We start from the raw sequence: 16,827 nt of genomic DNA on the forward strand, positions 1-16,827 counted from the left end.
TAACTGTCATTTTACTGTTATCTAACTATGGAAATTCTCAGACATATTTACCTGTATTTCCACCCCCAGAATTCCCTATTCAGTTCAAAGAGACTCACATACTACTCACATACTCACATACAAGGCTTTCTGATATTTTCTTTGATATAAAGAAATGCAGTTCAAAGATCAGCCTCTACAAGTCAGAAACACATTTTTTTTGAGGATGCTCTACAAACATCTTTAAATAGAGAGGACCTGTTTGTTTAATGGCTTCACACAGTATTACTCTAACACCTTGTCTACACAGGGCGCGGTGTTGCTGTGCCTCAAAAATGCTACAAAACTGTGGCCCGCTGAGTCAATCATGGGCCAACAGTTTGAGAACCACTGTTTCAGAGAATAGAGGTTTACATATAACCCACAACACAGATTACTAAATACATTAACAAAAATAATCAAGTTCATGGCTTCAATTGTATTTACACTAAAACAGTTCCCAGGCGCTATTGACTACTATAGTAGGAAACAAAAATACTACGGTAGTCAGTAGTTTCCCAAAACTGTGTTCAACAGAACAAAGAAATGTATAAAAATGTAAACAACTTGAGGGTGAATAAATGAAGACATTTTTGGGTGAACTTTCCCCCGAAATGGTTTGATTGATTATGGACACATTTTGATGCATTTTCTCCCTGAAAATCTTAGCTTGTGTCTTTGAGCAGTACATATATGCCTGATGTCCATGAAGAGAGACAATCAGAGCGGCAGCTGTTGACAATGTAAGCAATCCGGTGAAATAGACTGCAATGTACTGGTCTTGATTTTTATTCATTTGTATATAGTTCACTACTTACAGCATTTACAGACACACACACAAACATCCCTCAACATCAACCTGAGCTTTGTAAAGTGCTTTGGCCGGTAATAATTCAGTACCATGGACAGCAGCAACCCACTAGGTGATTTCTATGAGCTAGCTGCACAAAGCCACCATTTTTGGTTTCCGATTAGCGATATCATAGCAAAAAAGGCTGATGATGTTTTATACCAGTCCGTGCAGCTCCCCGCGTTTCTCCCCATATCCATATTCTCCGCAATACACAGACTGGCGTTTGTATACATGCTGTATATACAGAGTTTGGTTAACCACATGAGCATGGACTAAAGAATAAACGGGGAGAGAATGAAAGTCTTTTTACTTTTATATTACTGATATATCAGTTTCTTATTTTTATTTAAAAAACGCCCTTATTTGCTGGCCCGAAAATCCTTTTCCCATACAGTGTTACACAACCGGATATAAGCCTGCCCACACTCACTGATCAGAAATCTAATATGACGGCTTCCTGCAACTAGCCCATACTGTACCTCTGTTCTGGAGAACAATTCACCCTCACCCTCAAGTTTCTTTGCTCTGTCAATGGTTGCCAAGAACTGTTTGGTTTCTAGCATTCTTCCAAATATCTTTTACAGATTTGGAACAATCTGAGGGTGAATAAATAAGACAGTTTTTTATTTAACAAGAAGAATATCAAGCCAGAAATATATATTGGTACAACTGAAAGCTCTGTATAAGAAGGAACAATGAGAGTCAAAAGGATACAATTAGTTTTGCCCTGAAAAAAAGTCCATGCCTGTTCAGTGGACTGTATCTTTTCCTCAGGAAGGAGAGTGGATTTGTCCAATTGCTTTCTTGCAGCAAAGATTGTAAGATATGAGTCTACACCGTAATTGACTTAAGGAAGAAATAGGAATAAACATACTCTGAGAAAGATTTACTATTGTTTAAAGCATGACGACAAAATTAGTGTCTCCTGTGCTTACTGTATTAGAATAATCCTTAAAAAGTACTTTTGCTACCACAGTGTCCCCCTAGAGCTGTGTAGGCACAGCGTTTAAGAGTGATTGAGAGGTATCTCATAAACGCCTCCAACAAGGCTGCTACTGAACACTGGTTCAATTATCACAGAACATGTTTGTGGTGCCTATCTTGCTATGTCCTGCCTAAATGGACTGCAAGGATCACTCAACACAAAGGCCTAACGTGTTTAGACAGGTTTCTAATGGAGCAAAACGGTAGACATCTCGAGTGCTCTGCTCAGGTTACAGGGCTGGCAGAATACGTGCTCATTTAGCAAACCCTTACTTGATGCTCTAAAAAGGTCTTACAGTGGTGTGAAATGCTCAGGTGACAACATTAAATGAAAAACCAAGACAAAACAACAAAAGTTCTTCATTATTTTGATGACAAAATTGAGTAATGAATTGAATGGTCAACATTCAATGTTTCTGGGATGAATGAATTTGGTTCTCCTGACATCAGAATGCTTGGATGAACATGATTTAATATCATGCAAAGCGAGCAGAGAATAATGCAAGATTGCAGTGAATTTATCTCTGTCTTCATGAGTGTGGCTCCATGTGAGTGTGGACAATCCATTAAACTGTGAAAATAATAGCTTGTACGTCTGAATGACATTGATAAAGACAGTCTTAGTGTAAAGATACAGCTCAACCCAAGCAAGACAAAACAACCTCTAAGTGAAGGCACCCTAATGTGAAATATTACATTTCACATAAACTAGTTTTAATACCTCTAATGAACAGTGACCAGTGCTGCATATATCTAGAGACTGTCCAGGTCTCAGCAGGATAAATGTCAGTATAATTAATCAACACTAAATGTGGATCCCCTGTTCTATCTAGAATCTCATTTGCATTGTAGAATTAGCACCAAAAGAGAGTCCATTTATGTGAGCTTTTGAAGTGAAATCAAATAGAACACTGATTTGTGACCACACAAATAAAAGAAAACTGAATGATCATTCTCAGTTGTCAATTCTCAGAATTATTTCAGGCCCAAGTATCATAGGTTTACATCTGAAGAGTTTATTAAATATTACAGTTGAAGCATATAGTTATTAAGAACACCCAAAACAATTCTAACATTTAAATATTTCAATAATATTTCCCTAGATTTAGTAATGTATAGATTGATAATATGTTTTTATTCTCTCATCATTAGCCAGGACGTAGTGAATGCAGCTACTGTTAAATGATAATGGTGAACAAATAATTTGCATAAAAGCAAACATTCTAACATTTTCAGTGTTTCTCATACAAACTGAATTTATGAAGAAACCTCAGAGAAAGATACTTGAACAGACTAGAAGACTGACCACTTGATCACGTATTCACCCTCATGTCACGACAAACCATTATTACATTGTTTCTTCTGCAAAACACAAAGGATTGTGAAATGGTTGGTAACCAAACAACATTGTTCCCCATTGAAACATTTCTGAAAATAACATACAGGTTTTGACTGTTTACTTTTGCTTTAAGGGTTGTTTAAAAAAGCTTTTAAAGGGATAGTTCACCCAAAAGTGACATTTCTGTCATCATTTACTCACCCTCACATTGTTGCAAACAATTGCTTTGTGTTGCTAAACACAATGAAAGATAGTAGGAAGAATTTCAGTAACCAAACAGATCTCATCCTCCATTGACTCCCATCATTTTTATTTTCCCTATATGGTAGCAATTGGGGGATGATATCTGTTTGATATCTAATTTTCCTTTTTGGGTGAATTATTCCTTTAATAAAAGTTGTCTATAAAGTTTCTGGACAATACTAATAGTTTCCCAAAACCACAGACTAGTTTATTTTAGTTTATTTAGTTCATTTACCTATATCATAACATTCACACTTCACAAGTTCGCCCTTGAAAATAAAATGTAAGTTATGTAAATTATAGTATGCGTATTTGGCGTGCTGTCCGGGGAAAGGGCTCCGAGCCCTGTATTTTTGCCCGAACCCAGAGTGCTCCCCTCGTATTCGGACTGAGGTAGAAAAGAGGCTGATGGTGCGGGGTAGGGTGGTGGAGGGATGCTGAAAACAGTCGAGAGGATAAAGGTAAGACGGGTTGTCTATATTTATAAGGACTTCCTCTTATGCTGATTGGACAGATGATGTGATGGCTGTTGATGTTATTGGTTGGATAAATTACTTGGGCGCGCTCCTCCGGAACTTTGTTGATAAAACATTATTTGTTAAACTGTTTGTGTGGTTATTCTCCCCAAAGCAAAATATTTCAAACAGCAGCAAAAAGAGATTTGGAGATCAACAACTTGGTTTGTTCTGTAACAGAAAAATGACTTCAATAAAGAGAGAAGTACAGCCAGTAAAGGAAGCACATCTGCTGCTAAACAGGCCTCGTGAAATCACTGCTGGGTCTTATGACAATGACTGATGAAACCAGAGATAAAACCTGCTGATGGATGCATTGCTGTTGCTGAAAAGATATGCTTGTAAAATGTAATTGGGTGGAACTAATAGGACAGGGTTGATGGGTACATCTTGCTTAACATTCACATAACATTTATCTTGAGGGAATAAAGCGAGCTGGCTCATTTCTTTGACAACCCAAATGTTTTAAATGACACCTGATTTCATACCATACCAAGCAACTGGGCATTCCTGCACACCTTAGCGGTAATTAAATTAATCTGAAGCTAGTTCAAAACTCCAGTAAAATAAAACGTCTCAACAGGACAATCTGACACACAATCCCAAACAGTGCATTTGACATTGATATCTTGTGGCGTTTGGAAATATCTGTGAAGTCTACGAGGACATAAAAAATACCATGTCATTTTAGGATTCAGAAGGGTGTTAACCCTTATTATTGTGGCTTGATGTGTCCTTTTTGACCCTTGATGACCGCAAAGGCTCTGAGCAAATCACAAATAAAAGGAATGTGTATACTAAAAATGAAACAGCATACCCATAACCTTGGCATTGTTGGCACCATGTTTGACCAGTCGACAGGAACAATTTAGAAAAAGGCCAAAATCTAAATATTGTGATTAGCATTAGACATAAGCAAGACAGTTCACTTCTTATACTGTAAGTCAATAAATATATACACCTGTCAAGCAAGACTTATTGGCAAAACCCTGTATTTTTTAATACTTTCTCTTAACAAACATTGTCCTTGTCAGTATATCATATGATTTCTGTTCTAGCTTTGCTTACACAAACTGAAAAATAGATCCATTCAGTTCTATTCACAGACAGAGAGAAAACCGAGCTTCTTTTTTCTGTCTTAAAAATCCAAAGACAGTCACAAGGCATCACAGTGGACCTTATGCTATATTTCGGGCTGGAAGTGTCATGCTGCAGCATTCAGTCACACCGCAGAAGAACAGTGACATGCCACATCATTGAGTGTGTCACAACACGTTGTAGAAATGTCAAACATGCCACTTTGGCTTGACATATACATTTTCATTTAGTCATTTAGCAGACCCTTTCTTTTAAAGCGACTTGCAAAGAATTCAGGGAGCACTAAGCGATATGTCATAAAGGAGCAATAGTACGATAGGTGCTAATACAAAGTTTCAACAAAAGCTAGACCACTACCTGTTGAGAGAAGAGAGAGGGATAGTCTACTTTTTTTTCATTTGTCTGTCAAGTATTCACAGAAGAGATGGGTTTTAAGTAGTTTAGTATGAGACAGTCAAGCCTTTCAGTGGCCAGTGCCACAGGCTTTGTGTAAATGAGTGTACTGCCTCTAACAAAAGAGGAATTGTTGTTATCATGATAGATTTCCAACATACAGATGCCATTACAAAAAGTTGTGATCAGTCACTGTCTGTTTGGCATTGACCAACTGCCAACTTTGTCTTCTCCTTAAAAGTCATTGAGGCGAGTAGGGCCGGACGAGAGCCGTGAGGGAAAGGCGCGAGGCCGGGCACGTGAGTGATAACGAGCGTCAGCTGTGGGTGCACCGGTCTCGCATCTCTCACTGTTGTGAATTCTCTCCCTTTCAGTGTTAAGTGGACTGTGTAGGTGACGTTTATGTGCGCTGTACGCAAATAACGTAGTATAGCGTTCTCTGCAAGTACGGAGTCAGAGTAATTGTTTATGCACGAAGCTAGGCCAGTTGACCGATCGTATGGATTCGCGCACGCATTCACGTGCAGTGTTTAAGTGCAAGGGAACATTTATGACAAAAAAACTACCTACCTCAAGTACACTATTATGTGTATGGTCACTCTTGTACCAATAAAACTTCCATCTGATGACTCCGACTCCCTGACCAGAGTTCTGAAGCGGTCAATAATATAATCCACCAGTTTTTCAGTGTTTAATACACAACACTCACGGAGGAGCTTCGTGAGCATTAAAGGACGAGCGAGTGTATGACCAGAGAGATGCAAGACCGCTGCACCCACAGCTGACGCTTGTTATCACTCACGTGCCCGGCCATTAATTTTATAATATGACTGTGGTGAGCAGGGTGGGACGAGAGCCGCGAGGGAAAGGCAGTCGTCCCACCCTGTTCGCCACAGTCATATTATAAAATTAAGATAAATAGACGAGACACAATCAAAGCATGATAGGGGTAGTAATGTATTTGTGTCTGTGTGTGTGTGTGTGTGAATGGGTGCGTGCGTGTATGCGTGCATGTGTGTCTGATGTGTAGTCTAGTCGGGTGTGTTCTACTCATTACGGTCTAACAATTTGTAACAATCATACTTGTCTAGGAAATTGAGTGGACACTCACGTGAATTTAAAGCTGCTGTTTTTTCTCTACCCATAGGGACAGATTTATGAAACAGGGCAAACTTTCAAAAAATGCAGATGGGAGTGGAAATTTCAGTAGGTTTACTGACAAAGTTAACATTGAAAAACTCAGGGGCAATAACTTATTTCATTATGACCAACACGATCTACCAAGAGAAGTGCAAATAAGCGTAGGTTTGAAGACATGCTTTTTGGGGCATTAAAGGTGTATTGTGTGAGATAAAGGAGGCTCTATTGACAGAAATGCAATATAGTAAACATAACTATGCCTTCAGAGGTGTATAAAGACATAATGAAGCGTCATGTTTTTATTATCTTAGAATGAGTTATTACTATCTACATACACCGCAGGTCCCCCTACATGGAATTCGCCATGTTGTTTCTACAGTAGCCCTAAATGGACAAACTGCTCTACAGAGCATGTTTTGTAAATACGTTATCTTATGTAAAAACTTAACAACATCTAAGTTATGTGCCAACGGCCATAGTGCTTCAAAAGGGAGGGGTGGACTGAGCCGTTGTTTGCAATTTACTAGCTACCACTAGATGCATCTCAAATTCACACACAGAACTTTTAAACAATAATATACATTTTGTGTCTGAAAGAAAAACTCCTACAAATGCGTATGCAGTAAGGTCAGCTACAAAAACAACCACACCAAAGATCTGCCACAAGCTGCCCCTAAAGGTCCCAATAGAAATTGAAGATACAATAATTGTTTCTGGACAGGTCTCCTAAACTTCCCTTTTAGTTGTTCACAAAAATAAAAACTAGAAACTTAAACCATTCGACAAACCAATGAACCTCAAAATAGCTATATTTATCCCTTAGGCTGCGATGTGAGAGAAAATGTTAACATCAAACTAATTATTCACATTGACTTTAAATAAACCGACACCTGACAGCACAATAAAGCTCAAGTCACCTGCCAGACAGCTAAAAAACCTCAAGATTTGCAGGCATCTATTTTGCTTTCTTTGCCAAAACATTGTCTATTACGAATATAATGAGTTTCATATCCTTACCAGATCTTGAGCCCACCAGTCTAGGCTGTGTGTGTGATTAGTCAACTGCGCGTTTCCCGCTAACTTTGCGGACGCACACAGGTCAGCGTTGACAAGTTTACACACACACAATGTACATACGCATTGCGCAGCTTCCAAATCATACTCAACCGCAGATAAGCGCGAATGGACGAGCTAGACACATGCACAGAATGTCATACTGTGGACTCGGCTGTCAACATTTGTCTTGGGAATGTGCCGTATGCGTAAGTGGACAAGACGTGCGGATGACGAAAATTGCATCATGCAGTGGAATCAAGATGCCGACCCAACATCGTGATGGCTGTCAGCCATCGGCGATGGACGATGTCTTCGTCTATCAGCCAAACAATAATTCCTTACATTAAATGTAATGTAAATGTAATTCCTGCCCAAAAATGCCAGCTTAAACAGAAACAGCCCAATGCAAACATTTGCTTAAAGTCAACCAATGAAATTTAACTTTGAAAGTATTTTATAGTTTTAGGTGTAATATACATCAGATTGTCCGGAAACAGACTGCACTTGCTCAATCTAGCTCAGTCTGCTGTAGCCAGGAGAAGCATCGCCATGAACTTACTGAAGGCTGCCACAGCCAGGATGATCGTCACCACTATGGAGATCCAGGACACCCATAGAGCTTTCTTCCTGTAACTCTGAGCTTCATGGGGCTTCAGGCGCATACTGCTCTCCAAGAGACCTGTCAAACGAGTAAATAAAACACTGTTTAAAGACTATTACACAATTAAATCAACTGAACTATTGGAACAAACAACAGGGGCCGTCTAACTCACTGGGCCATAACAAGCATTGAGCCTGAGGAATTGAGAGAGAGAAGAGATATTAATAAGCTTTATGTCAGAGGCAAAGAGGAACAGAAATGAATGTGCACTGTCAAAGGGGTAATAACTCTTTGTTTTAATTAGCTGAGCAAAATGATTCAAGGTTTAATTGAGAAAATGAATTTTGCCGCTTTAGTGATGCAGACCACATCACTGCCAATTTTCAATATTTTGTTGGTGCAGAAATAATCTTTAGCTCAAGTAAACTTTACACAAGATTTCTTTATTTGCGTCATTTGAAATGAATGCTAGGGATGCAGTGACCTATGACCCGGCACCACTGCTGGTTCCAATTATGACAATATTACAAACAATATAACTATGTCCTTTAAAACAGTGTCTTGCATATAGTGTTTTACAGATAAATCCTACACCACAGGTCACAAATTTAGTCATACTATGTGAGACTACGTGAACTGTTGGTCCAGTAGAGCCGTATAACCTGTTGATTGTCTATTGTATAGTATACAAGCAATGATCACATTGCTCAAATATGCCTGTGTCATCTGTTTGCTGGTAATTTAAGCTATGTCATTGTGACAGTCTGTGGTTGGTTATGTATTACACACATACACGAGCCATAGTCCAGACTGATCTGTCAGCCCGTGGCAGTCACATGCGGAGGGTTATGAGCACAGAGTCAATACTTGGTCAGTGCGATTATAAATGCTGAAAAACAAGAGCCGTTGAATGTGGCCTCATTTCCACTCACATGATCTATTTCCTTAGTCAGAACGGAGTGCATGTGTTGCATTCAAATGCAACCCATACTGTATGTTGCGATTCATATTTGTTGCTAACACTAGATCCATATGTAAGCTTGCTCAATTTGCACATTTACGTTAAAATGCAACAGTTTAAGGACATCAAAGGAGCAGGAACTCAATATAAAGGTCTGGCCTCACACCGCTAATCATGTGAAAGGAGAACATCCACATGACCCAGCATTTCTAGAGCGATTAATAGGGCATGCATGAAAGAGAGGCAAACGTTTTTCTCAGGGGCTTAAAGGGAGATCAGATGAAAGATTTTTATTCAGGTTGTGGGAAAGCAAAATAATGCAATTTCAGCATGTACATATAGTTATGTTTGATCTCTTATAGATGTATATCTCAATTTAAATGAATGAATGTAAAGAGCTGTTTTTAATCCATTTGTATCTTGAGAAGTCCTCTGTATTACTGAAAAGTCACTTTAATGCCTGTGCAACGTGGAAGGTTAAAGGCAACAAATAAAACAATCTTGATAGGTCTTGATAAATAGACTGTAAAAATAAGTAGTACAACAGCTTTAACTCTTGTTTGTGAGGCTCTGTAATTTTCCATTAGGCTACACAATTCTCCAAAAGACCAGTGAATTGAAAGATCTTATGAATTATTCAACGGCTCAAATTGATTGCACAATGGCGCTGTTGCATCCAGCAATGCCCAGATCTTGCAGGTGAAGAGACGAAAAAGTGGAAGTGCTTATATGAGATCACACATCTGAATAGCGCCACTTACTGAGCTCAGGTGCAAACCCGGCACAGGTTATACTGTAGGTATATACTGCACATGAAACCTTTTACATCATTTTCAATTGATTTCTAGGGCTGTATTGCAGAAACTTTATAGAATACTTTAGTAACTATGGCGATTTCGATTAAGAACCCATTTAGAACATTGAACTTGTCTAATCTTAGAACATAAATGAGCCCTTTCTGTAATATATTGTATGGCCCCTGCACTGTCACCTGAAGGTTCTAAAATTTTAAAATGGATTCATAACCCAAAAACCTTTCAAACAACATTAAAGTTTTTTACATAGATTTACATCTAACACATAAATACATTGTGACGTAATAGGTTACACATGCAGGGTCACATGAAACAGCAAATATTTATAAGGTAAGTTTCTAAGAAAAAGTTTAAAATAGCAGGACCACGATGAACAAAATAATCCATGCGATTCGAGACAGTGTTCACAAAAGCAACCTCGTTCACAAACATGAAAGTTGTCAAAAGTGTCAAAAAATGCAATGCGACACGCAGACAGGAGGATACAGAGCGGGACGTGACGAAACTGAATAACAGACGCGCTGTTCCAATGAAAAACATCCGTCAACAGAATAAGACCATTTCACTTCATTTAACATTTTGTATAATTCACTTAAAGTCTACTGGTGTAAAACTTGTAAACCCCAAAAGGACGTTGTCTCAGATTTGCTCTTTAAGTTATGATGTGAAGTGAACTGGGGGTTTTGTGCTCACCTGAATTATTAATAGATCTCAGGGCGCCTGCGTGCTCCGCTGGACCGCAACCCTCGCTTATTTACATCAGACCCGAAATAAACGACTTTCATTTAACGTGATTGTTCAAAAATATTGAAAAAACGAGTCTCAAATAGTAAAAAGTGGTGTGTTTGTGTTGAAGAGATTGAGTTTTACCTTGACCTGTTTCAACGGTTTCTGTGATTTTCATTTCATGGTCCCGGTCCATATCGAAAAGATCGCCCTGACTCCCTCTCTTGGGTAGGTTCGGATCCTGGGCAGCGGCACATTGTCCGTTTCGCACAGCCGTCGGGTCCACGATAGTCAGATTGGGAATCGGGCAAGGATCTGAAGTCATAATATCTGTCATGTTTGTTTGTTTGTTCGCTTGTTTTTTTTTTAAATCAGATAAAGCCCTCAATGAATGATCTCACGTCGAAGTGCGACGCGCAGCCATCCAGTAGCAGCATTAAAAGAAGCGGAGCAAAGATGCGGAGATAAATGCAATCTGCCCAGCATCAGCAACGGACCTCCACCCCACCCTCCCACCGAAAACAACTCCAATCCGAGCGCAAGAACTGCAGCAACCCAATTAAACGTGTTGTGTCACTCTGTTTTGTCCTTATCTTTCCACTTTTGCTTACAAACGTTGATCCAAAGACTATAAACGATTTCTTCCTTTAGATCGACTTGAATTTGAGAAAAAATGTGTCAAGTGATGACGACAAATTCATCATACTTTCTACTCTAAAATCAGACAATTATAAACTTTAGTCAATCGTCCTTTCCAAGTAGATCTGTACTTTCATTTGGTTATTTTTCGATAAATAAGGGTAATTAAATTAAATCACAAAAATGTACTCCGCGTTTAGCTAGAATTGTTCATTCCTTCATTGGATTAAATCTTTGCGATATCTGTCAGATGTCAGGTTGTTTTACTAAAAAAAAATACAGTAGGCCTACATTGTTCTTCAGAATTAGTGTCTGTGCTAATAAACCTTTTGGCAAAGTTGGAATAATTGGAAACTAACAACGAGAAGTCTGCCCTGATATAAACGTTTGTGTGATGTACTATCTCCATTAACCGCTGGAGGTCAGTGTTGAACAGAAACAAAATGTTTAGTTTTTTGCTGAAATCACTGGGCCATTGCGAAATTCTTTATAAAAATAATTTGTAACCTACAGTTCTCTTATAAAATTGTATATATTCATACAAAATTGTTGTTTGAATAAATGTGGAAGATATATAGGTATATGTATTGTTGAAGTGTGCAGTATGCAGCCTAATCTATATAAGTTACAAAGACATAAATAAGTCATAAACTGTATATAGAAATTAAGCCACATTTATTTAAACCCGTCTAGGTGTAAATTTGAAGTAAAGCTAATGTTTGTTGACGTTTCTCTTCTCATGGATTTTCATTGGACCATTTAAACGGATACAGGGGTGGGAATGTTTGCTTTCCGAAGAGCACTAAGGAGTTGCGACCATTCACTCCGCCAGTCTGTCAAACATTCTGGCTATTACGATTTAAGATATTTTTGTCAGCAGAATGAAGATTGATATTCATAATCATATTTTACCAAAAGAATGGCCCGACCTAAAAGAGGTAAGTTGAGTTATGGGAAGCAGGTTATCTTTAACTAAGTTGTTGGGTTAACCATGATGTACTATAGCCATATTTTTTAATTGTATAACATGTCAAGTAACTTTTTAGTTATCTATGTAGCATATTTATATTTTTGTTATAAACAAGACCTAAGCTTTACTCTTAAAATGTATGTATCTGTTAAACATTAATGAAAGGGTTTATTCAGTAACTCTGACCTTTATTACTTGTTTATCTGGGCAAGCCGGGGAAGATTCTAGTAGGCATTACTCATGTCCTTATATACCAACTTTGTAGCATTTTTTTATATTTGTATCTACGTTGTTGTGTATAGGATGACTGAGAAAATAGTACTACATAAATAGATTCTTTGTATTTTATATATATTTAGCTTTATATTGAACTAAATTTAGATTTAATCAGAACAAAAATGATATAATACTTATAAATAATATACACTATCCAAAAATTATAAATACTATATAATACTTTATCACCTTTGTGTTATACAGAGATATGGATATGATGGGTTTGTTCAACTCCACCATCACTGCCAAGTAAGTTTTTAAGTCTGCTTTAGACATTGATACATACTACACAAACAACCTGTCCTATTGATAATACTGTACTTACCTATCATCAATCATTTTGTAAGAGTTCTATATAGATCTCTGAACATCACATGTTCTGTATTTAAACAAGAAACATTAAACTGTACTCTGTTCTGGAGAGTCACAGTTAGTTTCTCAGCTGCTCATGGAGAAAAACAGCTTGATCTGCAGTTTAGTCTACAGTAATGATGGTGGAAGAACACCAGCTGGAAGGAAGGGGTTTGCTTGGCCATAGATCCTGCTGGCATGAGCTCATGTGAGCTCTTCCTGAAACAGAGTGTGTGTGTATGCGAGTGTGTTATGGCCCCCGTGATGAACGAGTGGGCAGCACAGAAAGACCTTATCCTCCCGCTCAAGACAGGCTGATGTTAAAGCATCTGCCAGTCTTTTTATACCTGCAGACAGTTAGAATAATTGGATTGTTCTGTTTCCGATGTACAGTATAAATGGTCTCAATCTAAGTTTATCTATAATTTCTAACCAAACAGATTGTATAAAAAATTATTTGGGGATTTTTGGTTAAATTGTCTTAAAAACAAGTCTTTCTACACAGCACTCAATATTTAAAAAAAAAGTAGTGTGGAAAAACAGGACAGCAGGCCTTCCCCAGGCTCCCCGTCTGAGCAGCAGTACTCTGCATGGGACTTTACCTTTAAAAGAATATCAGCCAATAACGAAACAACCTTGTGCTCTACAAATACTGCATCATATATCTGTTTGAACCTATAAACATGAACGTATTCAAAATGTGTATGTATTAAAAATCCTTCTCTTTAAAATGTTTAGAATTAACTATATTTGCTGTATGCCTTACACCCATTCCTGTCTGAGTGGGATCTTTATGCAAGATCAACAACAATAAAAATATAGATTACTAATTTGAAAGTTATATAAAAAATTCAGTGGTGCAGACAAACCTCGACTGCTGATTTAAATGTGCTTGTAAAGCTTACAACTTTGTGCACCTCCCCTGGCTCTAAAGTCCAATGCACTGAAATATGTTTGACCTTGCTCTTGACTGCCACCAGGTGGCTGAAAACACCAACTTTCATGCGGGAATGTTGAAACAATACCTGTGCATGATAGCAGAATTTCTTCGGATGATGGCCATCTCTCCTGTTAAAAAACACAAAGAAATTGTTGATTTCAGGGAGAAGCCAAAATGAAGAAGGATGGAAAAGTGTTCCGTGTGATTCAGGAGAACTGTTGGGATGCTGATGCTCGAATACGGGATATGGACAGGCATGGTAATTTCTCAGTAACTATGACATGTTCTATACTTTTGCTATGTAAAAATCACTTTCATGTTTTCTCCCTCTCAAAAGGTTAGTTTACTAAAAATGAATTATTCCCCACCCCTAATGTGCAATGCTTCTTTTTTGAAGGGGCTGTTAAAGCCCAAACCTTCTGTTATGTTTTATGTGTGAAAGAAACGCATATGGCTGGGCTGGAATAACATGAGAGTGGATCAATATTGATACAATTTCATTTCATTATATCTAATTTTGTAACTTATATACTAGGCTCAAGATCGATTCAACTTTGGTCAATTGTTTGATTTATTGCAGAGATTTATTTTCAATTTCTTAGGAGTGACAGTCCAGGTCCTCTCTACTGTGCCTGTAATGTTCAGCTATTGGGTAAGAAGCAATAATGGGAAATTTAAGTATTAAACACAAATACTTGGGTTTAATCATTATAGATACATTGACTTAAAAAACGTTGCTTCTTTTACAATCAATTCAATTCTTTTGACCATTATCCCATTTCAAGCAATGTTTTTCCATGTCTTAAGGCCAAACCCCATGACACATTAGACCTCTGTGGGATTCTAAACAATGATCTGGCTGCAACAGTGAAGCGATATCCAAAGCGTTTTGTTGGGTTGGGTAGTCTACCCATGCAGGCCCCTGATCTGGCAGTGCAAGAGATGAGGAGGTGTGTCAATCAACTGGGCTTTCCTGGGGTGCAAATTGGCTCCCATATAAACACATGGGACCTCAATGCCTCCGAGCTATTTCCTGTCTATGCTGTAAGTCTATTTACCTTAAGTAAAATAATATAATGTAATCATTTAATGTTTCATGTAGATGCTAATGAGAAATAGCCTAATGGTACCTGTTTGCTAAATTTGATAAAATGTTAATTCTATAAAACTGAAATAAGTATCTAGTTCATGATATATTTCATTAAAACAAATGAAAGCATTATGTTTCTGATTGTAGAGCATTTAAAAAATCTGTAATTTATGCTCTTACCACAGGCAGCTGAGGAACTTAATTGCTCAATATTTGTACATCCATGGGACATGCAGACAGATGGGAGAATGGCTAAATACTGGCTGCCTTGGTTAGTTGGTGGGTTCGATTGAATAACCTTTATCTGAAAAGAAGAAAGGGCAAAATATAATGTGATATATGAACAGGTTTTTCATTCATTCAGGATAATTTAATAACAGGTTGTGTTTATTCAAAACGGCCCTTGTCACAAAGTTAATTGCAATGATGCTGTCGACCCTGTGTTGTACTGTTTAACAGTGACGTGTATCAATATATAATTAGTAATAATTGTATTATTGGTTGTTTAAAATATATAAGTAATATGATTTCTTATTTCCTTCTAACAGGTATGCCATCAGAAACTACAATGGCAATTTGTTCCATGCTTTTTGGAGGCATTTTTGAAAGATTTCCTAAACTAAAGGTCTGCTTTGCTCATGGAGGTAAAAAGTAAATACTCTTAAATTAGAATTCTGCATGTCACTTCACACTGTTGGCTGAATAGACAATGCATTTTACGTACTTTATGTTCCAGGCGGGGCTTTTCCATACACCGTTGGTCGAATTGAGCACGGCTTTAAAGTGCGGCCTGATCTATGTGCAGTCGATAACAAGAACGATCCACGCAAGTACTTAGGCTCTTTCTACACTGATTCGCTTGTGCATGACCCACTGTCTCTGAAGTTACTTATGGACGTCATAGGAAAGGTACATTCTCGTATCAACTGCCACGTATGGCTGTGATATTTCCACCTGCTTTCATCTGCATTGTTATCCTATTTAAGTTTTAATAAAGGACTTTCTTGTAGGATAAAGTGATGTTAGGCACAGATTACCCATTCCCACTAGGCGAACTGGAGCCAGGCGCACTGATTGAATCCATGGAGTTTGATAGTTGTCTAAAGGTAACAAATACCTCAACCTGAATTGACAATAAACTCAATTTGTTAGGTTGTTACAAACACATTGAACTTCTCAATTTTATTCATTTTTCTATACATTTAGTTTGGAAAAGAGAAAACTAGACTAATTTATTTTATTTTACATTTCAGGATAAACTGCTTGTTGGGAATGCACTGGAATTTTTAGGACTGTCAAGAAAACAGTTTCAGTGACTCTGAAGTTGATCTTATCAGGAATTATTATGAGAGTTGGATCATTATCATTAAAAATCGTACTTGATTTGTTTTAATTTTGCAACATTTTTTAATTCTGTATACAGTTGTTTTGAACAGAAAATGCTTTTATTATGTAAACGTTTTTCCTACTTTAGGAAGATCCTTTTAACCTTTTAAAATAAAAGTACAATTTAACTCAAACTGTCCATGTTTCATCTCAGTTATAACAAAATGTTTTATAAATTTAACACAAAATAAATAAATACATAAATAAAACTAGGCGGACGTATTATTGTAAACCACTTTCCCCTTTTAGCAACCACAACAAACATATGAAGACCAAAAACCCTGTATTTATGTTGTGGGGGGTGGCGTTTTGAGAGAAAAATGTGTAAGCGAACGTATTTATATGTATGAGTGAACAACTAAATAAATATTTTGGACTTGTTAACATTAAAATGTTTACCCAGCAACGCTGTTCCATGTTATGTTTGCAGAGC

At 37.6% G+C, this 16,827-nt stretch overlaps 2 protein-coding genes across 5 annotated transcripts in view; one reads left to right on the forward strand and one right to left on the reverse strand.

The window, feature by feature from the left end:
• The window catches only part of tmem163a (transmembrane protein 163a), a 30,320-nt gene extending 15,008 nt beyond the window's left edge, over window positions 1-15,312 (reverse strand). Inside the window, exons 1-3 of one of the 3 annotated variants that reach the window (XM_079463697.1) lie at window positions 15,189-15,312; window positions 14,004-14,046; window positions 8,199-8,318 (exon numbers count right to left, since the gene is read on the reverse strand). In XM_079463697.1, coding sequence (XP_079319823.1) covers window positions 8,199-8,301 — 103 coding nt within the window. In that variant the 5' untranslated portion in view covers window positions 8,302-8,318; window positions 14,004-14,046; window positions 15,189-15,312. Of the gene's footprint in view, window positions 1-8,198; window positions 8,319-10,886; window positions 11,249-14,003; window positions 14,047-15,188 lie in introns of those variants that run through there. The other 2 variants (XR_013787106.1, XM_079463696.1) reach the window with 2 other exon arrangements.
• Window positions 12,169-16,798, forward strand: acmsd (aminocarboxymuconate semialdehyde decarboxylase). Of its 2 annotated transcripts, none has more exons than XM_079463694.1 (10): window positions 12,169-12,319; window positions 12,832-12,876; window positions 14,081-14,177; window positions 14,521-14,570; window positions 14,726-14,962; window positions 15,194-15,287; window positions 15,557-15,652; window positions 15,745-15,917; window positions 16,019-16,114; window positions 16,262-16,798. In XM_079463694.1, exons 1-10 carry the CDS (start codon window positions 12,263-12,265, stop codon window positions 16,322-16,324), a joined length of 1,008 nt encoding a protein of 335 aa, XP_079319820.1. In that variant the 5' UTR covers window positions 12,169-12,262; the 3' UTR covers window positions 16,325-16,798. The 2 variants fall into 2 exon arrangements, with proteins under 2 accessions (XP_079319820.1, XP_079319821.1); XM_079463695.1 differs by having other exon boundaries at window positions 12,178-12,319; window positions 14,499-14,570.
• Window positions 16,799-16,827: the final 29 nt, after the last annotated feature.

This window comes from Barbatula barbatula (genome assembly GCF_947034865.1).
Source record: "Barbatula barbatula genome assembly, chromosome: 9".
In the NCBI taxonomy this organism is placed as follows: domain Eukaryota; kingdom Metazoa; phylum Chordata; class Actinopteri; order Cypriniformes; family Nemacheilidae; genus Barbatula; species Barbatula barbatula.